Source organism: Grammomys surdaster, unplaced genomic scaffold, assembly GCF_004785775.1.
Source record: "Grammomys surdaster isolate TR1022 unplaced genomic scaffold, NIH_TR_1.0 141, whole genome shotgun sequence".
NCBI classification, from domain to species: Eukaryota; Metazoa; Chordata; class Mammalia; order Rodentia; family Muridae; genus Grammomys; species Grammomys surdaster.
The window spans coordinates 4,790,197-4,810,988 of record NW_021604599.1 but is presented as its reverse complement, the minus strand read 5'-3'; the positions used below and the strand labels follow the sequence as shown (position 1 = coordinate 4,810,988).

The 20,792-nt window shown below is 35.3% G+C and overlaps 1 protein-coding gene across 1 annotated transcript in view; it reads right to left on the bottom strand.

Annotated features, from left to right (window-relative positions):
- The window catches only part of Rfx3 (regulatory factor X3), a 142,919-nt gene that overhangs the window by 60,954 nt on the left and 61,173 nt on the right, over window positions 1–20,792 (bottom strand). Inside the window, exons 4-6 of the mRNA XM_028764064.1 lie at window positions 16,973–17,047; window positions 9,844–10,025; window positions 5,576–5,695 (exon numbers count right to left, since the gene is read on the bottom strand). Coding sequence (XP_028619897.1) covers window positions 5,576–5,695; window positions 9,844–10,025; window positions 16,973–17,047 — 377 coding nt within the window. The remainder of the gene's footprint in view (window positions 1–5,575; window positions 5,696–9,843; window positions 10,026–16,972; window positions 17,048–20,792) is intronic.

The window sequence follows — 20,792 nt, the reverse complement described above, 5'->3', positions numbered from 1 at the left end:
GCGGCAAAGGATTACAAAAGAGTTTTCTGTGGTGTGTATTAACAGCAGGGTACCATGAAGAAAAATAACACTTCAATGTTTCCAGCTTAAAATATTTTATTTTTTCACTTGAACTCTGAAATGATAGTTTTTAGATGTTTCCACTTTTACATGAAGAACCTGAGGCTTGAGGTGCTGACATCACCTACAATCAAATCTGTATGATCCACTTTAAGTGCAGAGTTGTTTCACTTGTCTTAAGCTCCTGACATTAAGAAAGCTCTAATTGCAAACGTCCTTGGATGACATGATGTCATCCAAGATGTCCAAGATGTTCAAGGCTCCATGACATCTGAAGAATACGGAGCCTTGCTGTCCCCCTTTCCACAACAGCCCTCTTGTCTTTCCTCCAGTATCATAAAGGCTCTGTCTTTCTGACTCCTCTTCCTAGCAAGGGACTATCTGAATGCAAAGATGACACATTTCCCCCTTAATTAAAACATCCTTACTACAGTGTGTTTTTGTCTTGTATTTCATGCACATTTTTGGAAAAGGTCCCAATAAGTAGTTGATACTGTGCTCAAGCTTGGAACAATTCTTTTTGCCTCACTCTTCCATGTGAGAGGGAAAGGGAAAGAGATGATGAAGGACAGGCAGGAAGAAAGAGAAGGCAGCCATGAGCCTCCATACTTCGCTATGAACTTTTTTTTGTAAGTGTATGGTTTAAGTTACCCATATCTTCAAGAACAGAATTCATACAAGTGTGAAGATAAAAGGGTAGATTCTTGTCCAGGTAGCTATATGGTGAATTATCTATCCTATGTAGATGTTGTTTTCTTGTAAACTGGTTTTTTTCTTTCTACCCTTGTTCATCTTATGCTTATGTTCATTTGATGTTAGTATTTTGTAAGCAACTGTCAACTACATGAAATTGTCCAGAAATGATAAATTTTAGTATTTTGAGAGTGGACACCAGGATCAGGCATGGTCAGGCACACTGTCAAAAGCATATGGTTTCTCTTTACCAGTTCTGAAACAAAGATACAAAAGAATAGCTAACATATATGTGCCAACATTTCCTATGGATTTCTATAAGTGCTGAAAATTATCCCTCTCCTTTTGCTCCTTGAGAGCCTACTTTATGTGTTGTCTAAATTAGGGGGAGAAATTAGTGCATAGTACATTTCCTTAAAAACTGGAGTCCACTTCATTCAAATGCAGTTTTCTTTTAGCAGAAGTTATTTTGCATATATTTCTCATTTTTACTACCCACACCCGACACTACTCTCAGAGGAATTCATGGCATTTTGGTACCCTGCCTCTGATCAGCAGAGGAACAGCAATAAGGGATGCTGGAAGTACCTTAGCTCATTGGCCCTTCACTGAAGTTCTACAGGCCATGGCACCCACGAGTAAGTCCCAAGGAAACACATGACCCTGACTACTTGTAATTTTGTTTTGTTAATAGCTATGCCCCACGACTGCCTTTGAATCAAGCAGGTTCTGATCTGTTCCTTTATTTTAGGTAAATGGTTTGAAGATGGATTCATCTCTCAAGTATGGGAAAATATGGACTCTGTAATATCTGCTTCTCAACAATAATTCCTTTTGATTTATCTCTTGTGCACGGCTACACTCTGTATGGCTATGCTACGATTGGCTATGCTCTGTATGGCAGCCTTGAAGCATCTGATTTGCACGGACGTGGAAATTATCTCTATTATCCTATCAAGCTTTCAAACTAGATATATAAAACTGAATGCCCAAACTTAAACTATCAAAATAATAAACACATATACTTGACTTTTAATTATAAATGGAAATATAAGTGCAGTCAATAAATCATGGGATATTTAATCCAAATATACTGAATTGTTAAATACCACTACTTGTTATTAAATATTTTAAACCTTCCACACACTATTTGTAGTTTGACAAGAGAGTACATTTTCTTTATGAATTTTAACTTCATTAGAATAATTTGAACCTTGAAATTATCCAGATATTAAAAAAATATCAGACACTCAGGAAGCAGAGACAAGAAGATTCCTCAGAGTTTGAGGCCACCGTGGTCTACAGAGAGTGTTCCAGGACAGCCAGGACTACAGAGACACACCCTGACTCGTATAACCAAATAAAACACTTCAGATAAATGACAAAAATAATTATTTTTCATTATTTCAACAAATTCTCTTAATTTCACCCTTACATCTAAACTCAAGGAAAGTGATAGTGTGCAGTGGATATGTCCAGTCAGGATGGTGTGCAGTGGATATGCTCTGTCAGGACGGTGTGCGGTGGATATGCCCCGTCACGACAGTATGCAGTAGATATGCTCTGTCAGGACGGTGTGCAGTGGATATGCTCTGTCAGGATGGTGTGCAGTGGATATACTCTGTCAGGATGGTGTGGAGTGGATATACTCTGTCAGGATGGTGTGCAGTGGATATACTCTGTCAGGATGGTGTGCAGTGGATATACTCTGTCAGGACAGTGTGCATATGCCCGTGAGGACAATGTGTAGTAGATATGCTCTGTCAGCAAGTTGAAGCCTCTTGGGTACAGCAGTGCAAAGGCCGAGTACTCAGCTAGAACTCTGCTGTCATTCACTGGGGGCCATTGCAAGAGCAAGCCCCTAGCCAGGCATGGTGGTACACACCTTTAAGCCCAGCTCTTAGGAGTCAGAGGCAGGTGGATCTCTGAGAGTTTGAGGCCACCCTGGTCTGCATAAAAGTTACAGGTCAGCTGGAACTATATAGTGAGACCCAAATCTAAAAAAAAAAAAAAACCAAAAAACAAAAAACAAACAACAACAAAAACAAAAAAAACAAAAAAAACAACCCACTACCAGGAGAGAAAACAAAATCTATTACATCCAGTACATCTTCAGTATGCGGAAGCTCTTTGTTGATAAGAAGGTAGAATACTCAAGACACTGATACACTGACACTGATAGACTTTACTAATATAATAATAAGAATTTTATATCTCCATAAATATGTTCACATTGTGCCTTTTTCTTATAGCAATTATCACCACCTGCAGATGTGTGTTTGTGTACACACAACACACACACACACACACACACACACAAAAGATTTTCATGACTCCTTAACCTTTACAACTCTGGAGTCTTGTTTATAGGAGATAATTCAGAAAAAAAAAAGGAAAGAAAAGAAAAATTAAACAAACAACCTTTACTTACCTAATTCAGGCTTTTTATAAAAACTGTCTTTTGGAGATTTACATTCACACAAGCTTACTAGATTTCCTCCCAGATAAATCACAGGAAGAAACTGGATTTATTTGTCTAAGGCATAAGTTATCAAGCTTCTGTTAGTAATTACATTTGAATATGTTATTTCTAAATCAAGCTTTCTTGATTTCACCATCACCTACTGTGTTTTGCTGCTAACTTTGAGGCAGAGGGGACAGAAGAAAGTAAGTGCTATAAATTCTGTTCTTAATAAATGGAAAAATAATCAAAAACTTAAGATCAGAATAGTTTATTATAACATATAAACTATTGCTACCATATAAGGTACTAATACGTATTTGATTGTGTTTTCTTCAGTCCTTTTAAATTCATCTGCTACCTACAGATTAAAAAAATAGCTAGATATTAAAAACAAAGTTGAGAATCTGTGTGTTTGTTTTTGCCTTGACCTATATCGCTGGGCCAGGACACACTGGAGATCATGACAGCACTGAAACTACCTGACAAGAGTTCTTACCTCCTGGGTTTTCCCATTAGATATGTCTTGCCCCAAATCAAAAAGTCATCTCTCTAAAACAAAATCAAAATTTCATTCTTTTGCTTAGAAGCTTTAAATAGCTTTAAAGCTATTTCTACACACAAAACCCTCAAACTTAATTGCCTGCAAGTAAAACTAACTCCCTTAATGTGTGCCTCAAACTGCTGTCTGTAGACATCGCCTCTTTCACTCTCTGCTCAAGCATCTGCAACTCTACTTGTGCTGTAACAACTTATCCAAACCACAGGCCACTGCCAACCTCACCCTTATTTCCATGTGCTTATGAGAACACTTCCCTCCTACCTACGGGCTCCTTTCTTTTTCTCACTCAAATAGCACTTTCTTTATGACATTTCCTAATCCTCCATCTCCAGGGGTTTGTTCAATACTCTGTATTCTACAGTTCTTTGATATACATTGGATTTGGGCACAAGACATTGCATTACTTTATTCCCCTCATACCTCACACATCTTGCATTTTGAAAGGTAGAGACTATGTCTTACCCTTGAATTTAGGACCCAGCACATAGTAGGCCTTTAATCAATGTCTCTTGACCAGAGGAAACGCTATTATGTGTGATGTTGTCTTTCTATGACTTAAAACTCATGCTGCTTACTACACTAGTGTGGAGGAGGAGATCTTGCCTATGAACATAACCACCTTAGAATAACAAAGAGCCCAAGAAACGATTCCTTTTTCCTAGTACATCTACTACTTCATTAGGAAAAGACAGTTATACCTACAGAGCGTAAGTACGCTATACTGGTAAAGACAGTGAGTTCACAAACTTTTAATTTACTGTAAATTGTGACATAGTTGTAAGTGACTGGAGGGCTCTTAACAACAGTGGAATGGGCTGTATATTCCACTTGAGCTTTGTGAAAAACATGTCTGCTAATGCTTTGATTGTCAAGGATTATGAGTACAGATCAGACAGAGTTGGTTCTTTTCAATTCCAAGACTTATAATTCTGGCATCTATCCATCAATTTCCCATCCATCTTCTGATTCATCCACCTATGCATCCATCCATTCATGAATGTAAGCTCTCTTAAAGCTCTAAGGTCTACGTTGGTAAAGATTAGATTCCAAAGAAATGTAAGAAGTCCCAAAGATCCTACAAGAACTCAGACTTTGTCAGAAATAATTAGCTGGCATGGGCAAGATGCTCATAAGGCAAAGCTGCTTGCTGTGCATATCTGATGACCTGCACTGGATGAAACCCATGGTGTAGGGCGAGAACCAAATCCTGAGACTATTCTTTGACCTCCACACATCTACCTTCACTAACATATCTCACACATGTGCACCTCTCTATCTCCTCTCTCCCTTTCTCTTTCCTTCTCTCTCTCTGTCTCTTAGATATTCTCTCTCTCTCTCTCTCTCTCTCTCTCTCTCTCTCTCTCTCTCTCACACACACACACACACACACACACACATACACACACATTTGCATGTGCAATAAATAAAACTTAACAAAATTATTTGAAGGATGTAAGAATAGCACGTCTCATGGACACTAAAATCAAATTTCTCCAAAGGTGCTATCTGCCTAGATGTACTACTTGATCTTTGTGTGCCATTTCCCTGTACGAACAGCAGTTTTGGGTATCACATTTAATTTTAAGAGGGTCCGACACATTGAAGACCAAAATATTTTTTAAAAAACTGAGAAAGGGATTACTGAAATTCTAAATGGTATTTTAACATGATTCACAGCAAAAGCATGCCAATGGTAGCATCCCTTCCTGTGCGTTTGTTTGTTCCATTTGCTCAGAGATAAGAACACCTCTGGAGTTAATACATATGTAGCTCTGACACAACAACAACTTCGATTATACCTTTGCTTCTGTTGCATGGGTTGCTGCCTCATAGCCATGTACTGCATATCTTCTTGTAGCCGGTTAAGAGGAGAGTCTGGCTTCACACGAATCCCATAGTAATGGTACTTGGAGTTTCCTCTTCACAAAGGAACAATAAATATGGAAAAACGAAAAGTCAGCAAAACTAACATTAGCCATAAACTTCTCACAGAAAAATTGGGTTAAAATATTATACCAACATTTCACATTTATAATTTGTCTTTTCTGGATGCCTGCTATATTTCTATAGTGACATTCCAGATCAAAATAAGATTCCAAAATAATCACCTGAAGACCTCAAGGGTAAATAATTCCTTTCACTTAAATATTCACCAGAGAGCCCATTTGTCCCACTCACATTAATTTATTAATTTAGAAGGTAATTTAGAAGGCTGAGCCAATCACAGTTCATCCACAGCACAAATCACTGTACACTGGACAGCAATTTTCCATAAACACAGAGGAGGGGGGGAACCCAACTTCATTCTGTAGTCTTGAGCTAATTTTAGAAACAATGATATAATATTATTGTGTTATATAATGGTTTATTTTTAATATTTTGAATTATACAAAGGAAAAAACTACTTAATATATTTCTTTGAAAAACATTTTATTAGTCTCTGTTTTTATTGATTCATATTTATTGATTACTAATTAGATATAGCATAAAAGACTGGGATATGTTCCTGTAAAAATGGTGAGGTCATATTGGAATAAAAATTTTTCAACTTCTTCAGAAATAAAAAATTCCATGCTTGATATTAGAAATGATAATTTTTATTCTGAATGAAACTTGCAAATTCTTGCAAAAATAACATTTTAAATATGTAAGTTCTTGCAGAGAAATCAGTTTTTAACAAGTCTATATATAGCAGTACGTCTGTGAGCATTCTTCCAATTTTTATTTCATTTACAAAGAGAAATGCAAGTGGTGTATGGATTAAATATTTTTAATGAAAATAGATAATTTTAATTCCAAAACTAACAAACGTACATTAGATGAGCCATATATTTGAAGAGATACTAAGGTAATCAAATCTCTATAATTTCAAGAAAATGAAATAGAAATGAAATCGTAAGACCATCCACTTGAGAGATTAGCTATTGTTTACAAAACCCACTGAACTTAGAGCAAAAGCCTACAACAAAACCTACCCGAACCACACTGCATAGTATTCTAGACAAACCAGAGGTTATTTGGAGTAAAGGGAAGGGTACAAAGCCGGAGCCATTAGTCATGGGAAAACACATAAACTGATGTTCCTATTCTTAGATTCAGTTTCTTACAAATTAACATTGTCGTTGGACTGGAAGGAAGTTCTTTCTATCCCACCAGGAATGGCTTGAGAGGAGAAGTACACCCAGGGTCACCCTCAGTTGGATTTAATCCCTTTGGATAAGGGATCTATCACAAGGTGCCCTTTAAATTGCCTTTGATAGAAATGCAATGGCCTTATTTGCTTTTCATCTACTTAAGGGCTAAAGGAGGTTTGCTCTGGTTTGGATAATTTCACTAGACAATTCTGTTGACAGATAATGCTTGCACAGAATGTTCACTTAAAAACCAACCACATGGGATTTCATCTGCCTCTTGATTTGTACTGATTTTTCTTTCAACCCTTGGAATAGGAGTGAAAAGTGGAGACCAGGTTCCTCAGCAGAGTCTCTGAACTCTGACACCTGCACCACCAGCTTCTTCTATGAGCATCCTTCCAGTTTCCAAACACTCCATTGGTTTAAACTCAACCCATGGCATTTATTCCCTCTGTAGTCCTTTAGGCTTTCCTTTTCAGCTCTATTGCAAGCACCTCTCATACTGGGAGGTGAGAGAAAGAGCTTCAGTCCTGCAGAATGCACTTATAGAATATGGATTCTACTCATTCACAAACCCAAACAACTCCAATCTTGTCCCTTTCTATTTTAAAGATGTGTTTCGGCGTTTGAAAAGAGCTTCCAAATAGGACCCATTGAAATCTTTTGAGTAACAAAAGCAGTACAACAATACAGCCATTAGAATGTTGACTAACGCCTGGAGTTTCAAAATATTGGCACTATATATGTAACTACTGAGCCATCAGCGAGGAGATACTAGGTTAGATTCCTAAGTAATGATTTTCCTGGGTTTTTTTTCTTTTTTTTTCTTGGAGGTGGGGAGGGGAGGCAAGGGTGCAGATACTAGAGAAACATAAAGTTCTTTTTTTTTCCCAAAGGAATAAAAGCGGGTTTCTTCAGTCTGAATAGACAATCACATTCTGCAATTTAAAATACACTACCTTTTGAAGTACCAGTAGAAGAATATACTTATGAAAGAACTGAACCTCTGGCAATTTGAAAGTTGCACTCTTGCTTCAAAGCAAGCAAAAGGAAAAATCCACAGTTCAATCACAACAATTCTTCTAAAACTAACACAGTAATGAGGTTCTGGGCATACTGTCCCAAAATATGGTAGTTGGCATTAGAGAAAGCAGCAGAAACGGGTCATGGAGAATAGAATAAATTCTCTCACTTGTGAAATGGTGATAAACACAGCTGATTGTCCTTGGTAAATTGGATTTAGGACCCTCATGCTAAAGAGGCCTTCCTGCATCAGGACAAAAGTATTATTTACTCTGAGGAAACAGCAATGGAGTCTGCATGAAGGGCTTTCCTGGGCCACCCTTCATACTTCATACTATTTATAATTTTAGATGATACCACTTTGTCCAATCATGCTTCTCCAAAGTGTCTACTTCATTTGTGTTAGCAAAAAGAAAAAAAATCACAATTTTCCATTTCTTTGACTCTTTATATTTAAAAGTATCACATTCTATAAAAATTATACTACAGAAATCACTCCATACTAAATTTTAATTTTCAACTTGGGTAATCTGAGAAGAAAGCCCCCACTGAGAAACTGCCTAGATCAGACTGGCCTGCAGGAGTTTAGGAGGAAGTCTGGATTATTAGTTGTTACAGGAGGGTTCAGTCGAGTGGCATCATGTAAAGATAGATGGTCTTGGGCTGTGTAAAAAAGCAGATAAACAAGGGCCTGTGAGTGACACAACAAGAAGCATCTCACCATGGCTCTTGCCTCCAGGTCCCTGTCTTTAGTTCCTTGTCCTGACCTCTCTCAGCAATAGACAGGGACCAACAATTGCAAACCAGCAAACCTTTTTTCTCTTTAAGTTGTTTTTGGTTACAATGTTTCATTTCAGTAACAGAAAAGAAGTTAGAATAAATGGGTATGTATTTTCCATGTTAAACTGTGTTTTGTTATAGGGATCTTAGCCATGTTTCTGGAAATGAGTAAGGATACATTAATCTTTTCTCTCTGACAACATTTGTTTCTCTTCTCAGCATAAATACTTAATGATGTTAATTATTAGGGTATCGCTTCTTTTCCAGAAACTGTTTTTTTTTTTAATCCTTTGTACAGTAAGTCTCTGAGGCTCTGATTCTAACTAATGTGCTGTCATTCAATGTACAGAATGGTGTCTCTAATGTTTTGTATATGATCCCCATATGACTATGAAAGTCAAAGGATTAATGTATTTCTACCTTACTGCTTAATATATAAGTTTTCAATTTGTAAAAAATTGTAGAAAATAGAAATGAAGCTCCAAGGCTCTAAGATTTCTTTTCATAATGTTTGCTTCAGAAAATCACTCATTGTTTCTGAAGGAAAGAAACCCACAAGATAGGAAGTCCCTCCCTCAGATAAGTGTTCTCTACAATGGAAATATACCACAGTTCACTCCCACATGTGTCTGTCTTCACAATCAAGAACAAGAGAGACAGCTAGAAAGTTTAGAAGGCTAGGAAGAGGTAAAATAGACCCATCAGAAAGAACTTCAAAAAAACTCTGTAGGTTTACCAAATCCTTTCAGTTGGCCTCAGAATCACAAAATAAAGTAGAAACTTCAGCCTAAACTTCTACTAGTCAAATAGTTTTCATAAAAACAACTAAGTATATTTTTATAACAGTAAGGAAGTCTTAATTTTCCATTACTATGTCACTGTATTCATGTATATTATATGCAAATCTTAAACAACTTGGCTTCTAATTTCTATGTAGTTTGAAAACTAACTTGTGTGGTGATAGTCACTGAATAATAATTTTCATTTTCCTATGGACTTTATAAGGGGGTTCATTCTATACTTTCCTCCTCACATCTTTTCTGTAATTAAGTACATTTTTGCTCACTCTTCAATACTGCTCTAATTTCAAACAGAGAGATGAACTAATTATGTTGACTGTCAGTACTAACCTAGTGCCTAATCTCCTAGTCCGTAGCCCCATAAAAATGGACCTTATTAGTTTTCCGAAAGAGGCAGCATTGACTGGGTCCAGCTTGTGCTCCTGACAGTGTCGAAGGTAGTGGTTGTACAGGGTGCTCCTTGGAAGGCTCACTCCTTCTGCTGTCTCATAATTGTCCAGCAGCCACTGGAGCTGTTGAGATAGGAGACAGTAAGCAGAGAATTCATGGAACTTGCCAAAACCTCAGCAAGGTACATTACACACAGCAACTTGTAATTTCTTCATTAACTCTTAGGATAAACTGTGATAATTCAGAAGCTTGAATATGTGACTTTCTAAGCTCTGGGAAACATCACAGCAGTTTAGACATATCTTTTCTTCAAATTTTCCAGCATGAGGAGGGAAATTAAATTTTCTCTATATTTACTATATTCCTGAGATATTATTATTTTTTACAAAGAATTAAAATAACAGCATTCACTGGTCAAAAGTCACAATATAAATATATCATTTATAACTGTTATAAAACAGAACTAAACCTGGCAACATGGCACATAATTCATCTTTTACATTGATTTGCTACAATAAACAGTAGGCTTACTTGTATGAGGTAAGATTTTACTAATTTTTACAGAATTATAATTTACTTATCGCAAATAACTACTAGATAATACAATAACATCTTATCTACTTGGACAAATGATTTAAATAGGCAAAATATAGTCATTCTTCCTCCTAAAGAAGGACACTTGCTACAGGCTACAAACAACTTCAAGATGATGAAAGGCAGTATTTTTACAATCATCAATTTTCTACCTCAAAGTTGAGGTGTCTTTATACCTCAAATGTTTTGAAGGCACACTACTGTGCTAAATACTAAATCATGCTTTCTTTGCCTATAGTTTACATGTTAAAGTTTTATATTATACTTTGTTTTTTTAAAAAAAAATAATGCTTAAATACAGAAATACAAGAAAAATCTCTGTTGGATGTCTATTATTAAATCTTAACGTATTCATTTACTTGCAAAAGAAACAAAATAAATGCAAATGATTTTCCTAAGGTTATATATTGTCTCAGTGTCTGAGTGTGGTTTCGAACTCATTTCTTAATTACTCTAGACCAATACGCCATTAAAACATCAAATGTCTCACATTATTTGTCTCAACAATCTCCATGGCATTTATAATGGTATAGTAAAGAGGAAACATTGAACCCAAGATTTGCAGTTAAATGTGAAATATGGAAATAAAATAACACAAAGGTGAATATGACTGTACTTCTCTTCTGGGTATTTAGTCAAAGGGATAATGACCTGGGCATTCAAGTAAGTCAAAGATTTTATTCTATTTTATCTGTCTAGTTTAAGACTTTTGATTAAACTTTGAATCAGATATTTTAGGGTTTATATAAAAGCTTACCTAATTATCTTGATTATTTTTTAAACTATGAGGACTGAATTTTCCAGATCATTTTAACTTCAAATATCCCCAAGTAATCATTAAATAGTCAAATATGTATCATCAAACTTCTAGTAGTTAATGGCTTAGAAAAGATATCACAATGCATATAAGATACTTATAAAATTATGTCCTGTTAAGGAAGATTTACAGTTCCCTAAGGAGCATATATCCATATAAATAAATAAACTTAAATACATATTAATATTGTGTCATATATAATTCAACACCATAAAACACTAAAAAGATTATACAAAACTATCTCTCCTTTTTATACTGACAGAAAAATACAACAATTCATAAAGATTTTTTTCATAGTATTTACTTTGAGCCTTGATATAAGTACAACGTTTTCCAGAGACACTCAAACATGAGTGTGTGTACTGAAAATAATGCACAGGATAGGTTCTCTCTAAGCATGCTAAGTTTAATATGAAACATCAGAGTAAACTCACTCATTAAGTTACTGAGGCTGAAATTACTACTCTGCTTGGAACAGTGGGCTAGTGGACTTCTTTAGAGTATTTCTTTTTTAAAATTTCAAGACTTTAAAATATAAAACACAAGACACACCAATACAAACCTGATTCAAATCTCATCCATGCACTTCAGAGAACTGACAGGATGTGAATGCACTTCCAGTGGAATTCAAGTAGCCACTGTGAAACTATACTGCATGAAAGTGTGCTATAGTCTGTCATGCAGGTGCTAGACAGAGCAAGGCACAGCTACCATCTATTGGTATTCTTAGCATGTTAAAATTAGAAACACAGACCCTTGGTACCAAGGATTAACAAAGAAAAACAGAAAAACCTCCTGAAAGGATTTTGTATAAGGTGAAAATATTTTTAGCAGTTGTAAATAATGTAACAAATTTCTCATATGCACATTACACATTGTAGAACACATTTAAGTGCAAAGTATTTAAGATGTGTGTATGAGTGTGTGTGCATGTGTGAGAGTGTGCGTGCACGTGCCCACGTGCATGTGTGTGTGTGTGTCCCCATTAAAGACCTAATAACACAATTCAGAAAGGGGAGTGAAATAATTCTATATACTTTCCTTTGCTAATGAGCAGATGATATATTAATACAGAAAATCTTAGTTTAAAGGATATTTCCCCTAGAGATGGAAGTTAATTTTAAAATGTGAACTTTATAACCAGAATACACGAATAATAATAAATCAATAAATAATTTTAATGTAATATAAACAAATGAAAATAATTACTTAGCTACAGAAATGAAACTTTCAGTAGTATTCTAGCTGTGTACCAGTCTCTCCACAAAACACTTCCTTCCTTCCTTGTATATTATTTACATTCCCCCAAATGCTTTATGCTTAAAATAATTTTTGAAAATATTAATTTGATTATGATGAACACATACAACTAGACATAGAGATGTATACTAAGCAGCATCCAGCGGTGGTTGGTTGGACAGCTATCTTGCAGACTTGACAACTGCAAAGCTAAATTTGTTCTGACTCCATCTCATCAAAAGGAAGCACTTTATTCCTTGGTGAGCATGTGGAAAGAAAGGGGAGTAGATAGGAATAAAAACCCTGAAGATGGAGATGACTGGTCTGCTGGCATGAGGTCCCTGCTGGGAAGACTGCCAATAACCACACCTGTAGCTATTATCTTAGAAACTTACTATAGAAGCAGTACACCATCTAGACTACGCCCCAAAAGACTTGGAGATACAGCTGGAACATTTCATCTACGTTTTAAATACTAGTGTTTAATTTTCTGATTTTGATACATGATGAAATTCTAAATCAGATATTGAATCTAACACATATGATTACATAGTATTATTTTTATTATCAGAAAAACTAAGCAGTTACTTTTTTGTAATATAATGTAAAAGATTATGCTATGTCCGTCCCATGAGCTACCTATCCAAAGGAACTGAATAATTTTTATAAGGTAAAGATTGTTTCATGCAGTTTTCTCTTTAACAAAATGTATTTGAACTTTTGAATTCAATTCCCTGAACATTTAGTAATTTAGAATACAACTATCTGTTTCTCTTACTTTATTCTTTTAATAAACTGTATTATAAAATGAGTATATTTACAAGCTTGGGAAATACTTTAAAGATTGTAAAATATCATAGAAACTTTTAACCTTTATCTGTAAACCTAATTATTATACTAATGAACCAACATATACTTATCTAAGGGCAGAGAGCAAGATAATTGCATCTTTCAACCTTTGTATTTAATCTGTATTCATCAGAACAGATTACAGAAGATGAAAAGTTCCTATTTTTCCTAAAGGGAAACACTGATTGACAAATAAAACTAAATAAATAACATACTGCCTAATTAACATCTAAACACAACAGTTGGCATTCCAGGTGGATTATTATCAATTAGGAATCACTTTAAGATCATTGCACTGATGTTATACATTTTGTCAGGCCTATAATAACTTTTATTTACAATATAGTCATGACAGCAGTGGAGGAAAACTAAAATCCAAGATTTTACTTTAAGCTGAATATATTTCAGTAGCTTAAGCTTGTAAGCATTACGAATTGATTGTCTGCTGGATTATGAAGATTCCAAAAACATAAATGCCTAGTGGTTTCATATTCTTTAAGTGGAATTAAAAAGAAACACAGGTTTAAGTGCACTATGCAGAAGCTAGTAGCAATTTAACAATAATTCTAGGTTGAAGTTTACCATGTAAAGTACCCTAAATTTGATATGATATAAACACTAAATGAAAATGCATATTAATTACAGTTGACAATACAGGTCAAGCTTAAGCCTGCAACTAAAAGAATTAGATATCCTTTGGACTTAGGGAGATCTATAAAATTTATGAACAGCATCTTCACATAAAATTTAAAAATAAAATATAAAGTATTGTATCAAAAAATTTTTATAAAACTAAAATAAAGCACATTCTAAAATGCAAAGAGATGAGTAGCATCACTTTGGGGTACAACTTTTTAAAAGAAGAAAATAAGTTTTTCTTAATCTTAAGGGTGTATGTAGAAAATTATAAAGAGTCCCATTTATTCTTCATTTAATTAGAAAGCCATTAGAGAGGATTCACTACCAGTACATACATGCTGACTTTAGAGAATTTGGGGACAAAAAGAGAAACCAACAATGTATGTATGAGTTCAAAATAAGCATATATGTGAGTGGGAAAAGAAATCTACAGCATTAAAGAGGTCTATGCCTTTCTACTGTTTCTTATATGCAAACATTCTGCAAATATTCAGTATGCATCTACAACTATGTACCAGCACTGTACAATGCAGGAGGACCATGTTAGGGAAAAACTCATAAAAGTATTTATTTATTTTTTTTAGCTTTAACTATTAAATTATATAAATTATTATATAAATTATTATTAACTATATATTATTAATATATATTATATATTATTAATATATAAATAATTATTAATTATATTATTAATTATTATATAAATTATTAATAATTATATAAATTATTATTTATTTAGCTAATAAATATTTACTGGTTGTCTAAGATGCTGACATAATGCCATCAGTTTAACATTACTAACAGACTAAAGACACACACTGAGTAGCATTTTGTTCCAGTTGCTGGGGGAAACCCAGTGAAAGTCAGGAGCATCGTTAACATCCCAAGGAAAAGACAACAGAAATGTTTTCTGCATTCCAGAAGAAACTAAGGCAGTAGGCATCAGGAAAACACTGATCTGTCTCTTCTGCTCACAAAACTGTGTTCTACATGCAGTTCTGAACAAATGTGACTGCTTCCAAGATGTAATAAAAACGAGTGAGTTCGGGAAACAAATATTGCCACCATAGGAGCAACCTTTGTGTCCACTCTTCCTAATACAGCAAGTAGGCTTAAACACATGGAGGATTTGCTATGTTGTGCAATAGAAACTCACACCCAGGGAAACCACATCATTGTGTTGTTTGAGCAGCTTCATTTACAGCCATTGACAACGAACTTTACCTCACAGTTCTAATGAAGGAAAATAATTTTAACTAACCCAATATATTTCAAAAGTTTAAAACAAAGAGAAATATTTTTAATATGTTATATACCTACAGTATTGTTTATGAAAGTATCAATAAAGCTGGGTGATTGAAATTAAATTTAAACAACACATTATGATATATTTCATATCTCCAAGTGAAATAAGAACTGACTTTCAGAGTCAATTTAGAAAACTGAAAATTTCAAAAGAGCAACTAGAAATTTCTATTTATTTTTAGAAATACTTATATGCCTGCACATTTCTGGCTGGAAGTGATAAGCATTTTCACTTGCTATTTTCAATATACAAACTGGCAAACTCATCCTAATACCATATGGTAAACTAGCCTTTAACACAACCAGAGACTCATTCCAATAAGCAAAATAGATTTAAGAACAAAGCGTGGAAAAGAGTGTTCAAATACTTTTTAAAAAGAGGTGACAAAATATATATCCTTATTTTGAAACTTCTTTCTGTAATTTTTACCATAGTCACAGGCCTTCTTTGAATTGGCTAACATTTTTTGTTTGCCAAGATACTACTGTTGAAAAGGGAATGAATCAAACACCTCCAAAATCCAACATTGGAACATCAGAAGGAAGCGATACTTTGGAATACAAATCTGAAATAGTTCAAAGTTCAAATATTTTTTTAAAACACCACAGTGAAATATTTCCTATAAACTGCATGATTGTTAAAAATACTACAGCTATTCCAGTGATCTTACTTTTAAACTTTTTAGTCATAAAAATATTAAGAAAAATTAAGAAATCACAATAAATTATCCCTAACTTAAAAAAAAAAACAGTGAAGAAAGGAATTTCTAATTCTTATTCAAATGTTACAAATGCCAATTTAGTTCCTATATCTACACTACTTAAGTATGTCCATTCATTTCCTCTTAATTCAGAAATTACCTTCTAAAAATAATGCCCTTCTAGTGTTTCTCACATTATAGGAAGCATTTTCATTGATTTCCTCAATTTTGAACAGATGATGACAATGTTTATTTCATCAAAACTTACCAGTGTTACAGTGATGCTGGGCCTGGGAACAGGGAGAACGTCAGGAAGCAATAAGACCACTCTGCTTGCCTCGGTATGAGCAACTCGCGACCTACATACAACTTCACGTTTGACCTGTTTTCATTTTTCTTCAGTGTTTAGGACACTGAGTTCGTCCATGACTGTGACTTGCCTACTTTACACTCTTACCAGTAAATGCACTTGGAAGATTTTACCACTGCTTTGGCATTAGTGACCACTTGTCCATTTAAAGACTTTTATCAGTCACATGGGAGACATGCTTGCTTCTGTGTCTCAGACATAAAGATGTATACTGTAAAGTTTTGCTTCAGAGGAAATAAATATGTGGCTAACAAAATCTTGAAATGTTTAAAAATCATTATTAACTACATTTTAGAAATAAATAGTGGCTTGTCGTTCATTTTAAATTTTGTATATCTAGACAGGAAGTCCGAACACCTGGTAAAGCAGCACACTGGGTCTGTTTTGAGATACCCCACTGTGTAAAACACACATTAAATAATTAGAGTCTGAAGAGGCTTGAGAAGAGAAGGTTAAGAAGCAAAATAAATAAGTAAATAAATAAAACAAGCACTTAGAGGCAAGCAACACATGCAGAACAAGCAAGAGATTAGTGTACACGAAGAGGCAACTTACATGGCTGTTGAGAAGAGAGCTTCTGTGAGTGGACAGACCGTCAGACTTTTGCAGCGTCTCAATCGCCATTTCAATCTGATAATAAATGTCATTGAAAAAAGGGCTCAAGACAAGACAGTAATAAAAGGCTGACCAGAGACTTTTGATTGATTCTTAAAGTCTAATTCACTCTTCAATGATGGCTAATGAATAGCTATCACTAAATGTGTCCCCCCCAGCCTTTCCATCCCTAGAGAATGAAATATAATATGCACATAAATAATAAGCTCAATTACAAAAGTAATCCTTTCTAAACACTTTGTGATTATAATCAGCATGGAGACTCAAGGATCAAGAACCCTGGCAGATTGTTCTAGTTATAAGAAACTATTTTTTTACTTGCATGGTTCAAGATGTGGGATATTATACCCTCTCTGTATAGCCTCATACCTAAAGCATGTTTAACATTTGTTCTCTTCTGTCACAAAATAAAAATCATAAAATGAAATCTGAATTTAATATGCATTAGTATTTTAATGCAAGTTACAAAAACTCTAAAAGCTAGTAAGTCTACACATCCTTCTTTTACTCTAGCAGTAAAATTTGGTAGGGAAAAGTCAGTCAGGTGAGCATTCAGATGTGACTATGGTCTCTATTATAGTTTAGGACATGATGATGAAGCAGAAATATTAGAAATAACAGCAGAAAGAGGAATAGAAGAGAAAGTAACTCAGAGCCAACAAAAATTGGACAAGAACAGAATCAGTTATATTCAATGTAATCACAGCACACCATGGGCTGTCACAAAATCATTCTTAAGCAAAAGCTTCCAGGGACAAACCAGAGGCACTCTTGATGCCATCATATGAAAGACAGCTGTCCTTCTGCTCACAGCACTATGACACATGCTATCAAGAAAGGAACTAAAAAGTGTGCATTTGGAAACTGGCATAGTAAAATACCAGCTAATAAAAACCTTCATTATGCAATTTGAGAAAATAAATTTAGTTATTTTAACACTATAAATATATCGACAATTTGGTATAAGCAGTTATCAATTCATAACAAATGTGCAATAATTTATTCTATACTTAGCTGTTTTTGATATCATAAAACCAGGCAAAGTGCCTTTTAAATCATTCTATCCACCACTTGCGATGCTAACAGAGTATATTAAACTTGAAAACAGAAGAAAATGCTATTGTTTACATTTAAAAAGATCACATTTTAGAATACACAATGAATTTAAGGAGTAAATGAACATTTTTTTAATTAAACCTATCTTTTAAATTTTATTTATTTTTATTTTATGTGCATTGGTATTTTGCCTGTATGTATGTCTGCGGGAGGATGTCAGATCCTGGAGTTAAGAGTAGTAAGTTGCCATATGGGTGCTGGGAACTGAACCTGAGTCCTCTTGGAAGAGCAGTGCTCATAACTGCTGAGCCATCTCTTTAGTCTGGTTTTAAATCACTTAAAAGGAATCAAAAAGCACTCTTGTTTTCAAAAGGAAAAGACAGAGCATAAGATAATTGAAATCATTCATGTAATAACAAAGCATGTCTAAGAAGAATTTGCTCAAAATTGCTAAATGCCTACAATTTATTTTTTTTTAAGTTTGAGGGTGGAAATTTGAACTATGATTGCATTTTAATAAATAAATAAATTCAAAGTGAGACATAATGTCATTTTATAGATTTAAATGAAAGGCAAAAATTATCAGGATTATAATAGCTGAATCACACTCGAGAATAGATCCTCACTAAGGTTTTGAGAGGCAGCAGTGTTAAGTGAGATCAGCCATCACTTGGCTTCCTTAGGGATCTATATCTTTTACTAAAGTTGCTACTGTGGAGGTGACTTACTCCCTGCAAGGCCAGGTTGTCAGGAAAAGAACCAATCCACCCTGGATACTTTCTGGTTTTATCTTATGTTTTTGTATGCTTCCAGCCCTTTGCTGTTATATATATGGTCCCCTTCAGCCAGTAGGGGAGCCAGTAGCAAGGATCTCTGGGAAAGGAGGCAAAATGGCAAGGAGAAACATGCCCAGCTGCATCCACCAGGACAGATACACTGACTGTCTGGGAGGTGTTGCTTTTTATAATTTATTCCTACCAGATAACAACTTCTGAGAACATGATCAAAACTGTGAACCCAGTACTCAGACAAAATATATTTAAGAAGAGTTATAAACCTGTACAGATTTTCTCATTGTTTACATTCTCCCTGAATTTAAAATTCATACTAAACAAGAAATCTTCTCTAGGGAAAACAAGAGGAAAGTGTGTGCTAGGAAGCAGGAGCCGAAGTGAGTCAGAAAGCAAAAAAAGCAGAGGGCATGCTCAAATGAAGGGAAGGGAAATGAAGGCAGCATGTCCAGGATAGAAACTTGAACTTGACTGTTAACTTGACTATATTAAGAAGAACCTAGGAGAATAAAGTACAACTCTAGGGGTGTCTGTGAGGCTTCACCGAGGAGCAACTAAGAGGGAAGACATACTCTAAATGTGACGGGTATTCCACAGGTTAGAATAAAAGAGGAAAATAGAGAAAGCCTCCATGGACACAGGCAATCTCTTTCTTTTTCCTGTTCACTGTAAGGGAGACTACTCAAGCATGCTATCATACATGATTGCAACGCCTGCACTCACACAGAAAGCTAGGCGTGTAACTCCTGTGGTGTCAGGATTACCGGGTTTGCTGGTCCCCAGGCTGGCTACAGGGTCAATGAGTAGGACACCCAAGTACAATCTCTGGCTTCTGTGAGAACACTTGAAAACACATGTGTGTGTATGCCACACATATAAACCAAGACAAACACACACACACACACACATACACACACACACACAAACAATAACAAAATTGAAACACACACACAAATTAAAGAGGCTATGTGTTTTGCACCTGGAAAATAAGGTACCCTGGAGCAACTAAGGAATTGACAAGACCACAAACATTCTAAGGAACAGGAGTAGGAAAGTTTCAACATATTTGAAACACTTGAGAAGACAACTCCAGTGGCCCTTGCTCCACAGGACTGCCTAGGAAAGAATTTTCAGTTTGTATTCAACCCTCTGAGCATTCAGAAGCTATTAGGGCCATAGTGCAAAAGACCTAAGCTGGTGTCAGACCTTGTCACTGTCCACATGACACAAGTTTTGCAGGCATACAGAATATAACAGTTCCAAGTTCATGGATGATTCTACCCAGATTTCAATGGCTGGATTGGGAATCCAACAAATGTGTGTCAGGGTCAGAATCCCTACAGGTAGCTCCTAAGAGAGCAAACTTTGTGAAGCCGTAAGAGTGAAGAGGAGGAAACGGAGACCCTCTGAGAATATGATATACTCCAGGAACATGAAATGACCAAGGAATAAAGAGGCAGCCAATAAGCAGGGTCAAAAACAAAAGAGGGCAAGTAGCAAGGCTGTAGCTGTAGGGTCAGGCCTACCTAAGTGCTTTGGCGCTTACACCACCATACACATGTCAAAGATGATAGACGTAGGAGGCATAGGATTTAGGGCTTGCTGTGCTGGATTTCATTTGTTTGGGTCCTACTCCTCTTCTCTGGGCTTTATCTAATTCCTTTGTTCAGTTGCATGTAGAGAAGGGAGAAGAACACCTTTAAACTTTGGAGCCTGCTCACAGCAAAGACATTATTTCAATTTCAGAGACTTTAAACCTGGACTTTTGAGGAATCTTGGAACTACTGACTTTAGAGACTTTGGTACTTAGATTAAACGCACTTCACATTATGAGGTAGTCCTGGGCTTTTGGGGAACAGGGGAAGAATCTAATAATTTGAATATGAACTGTCTCCAGAGGTTCACGTGTTGAA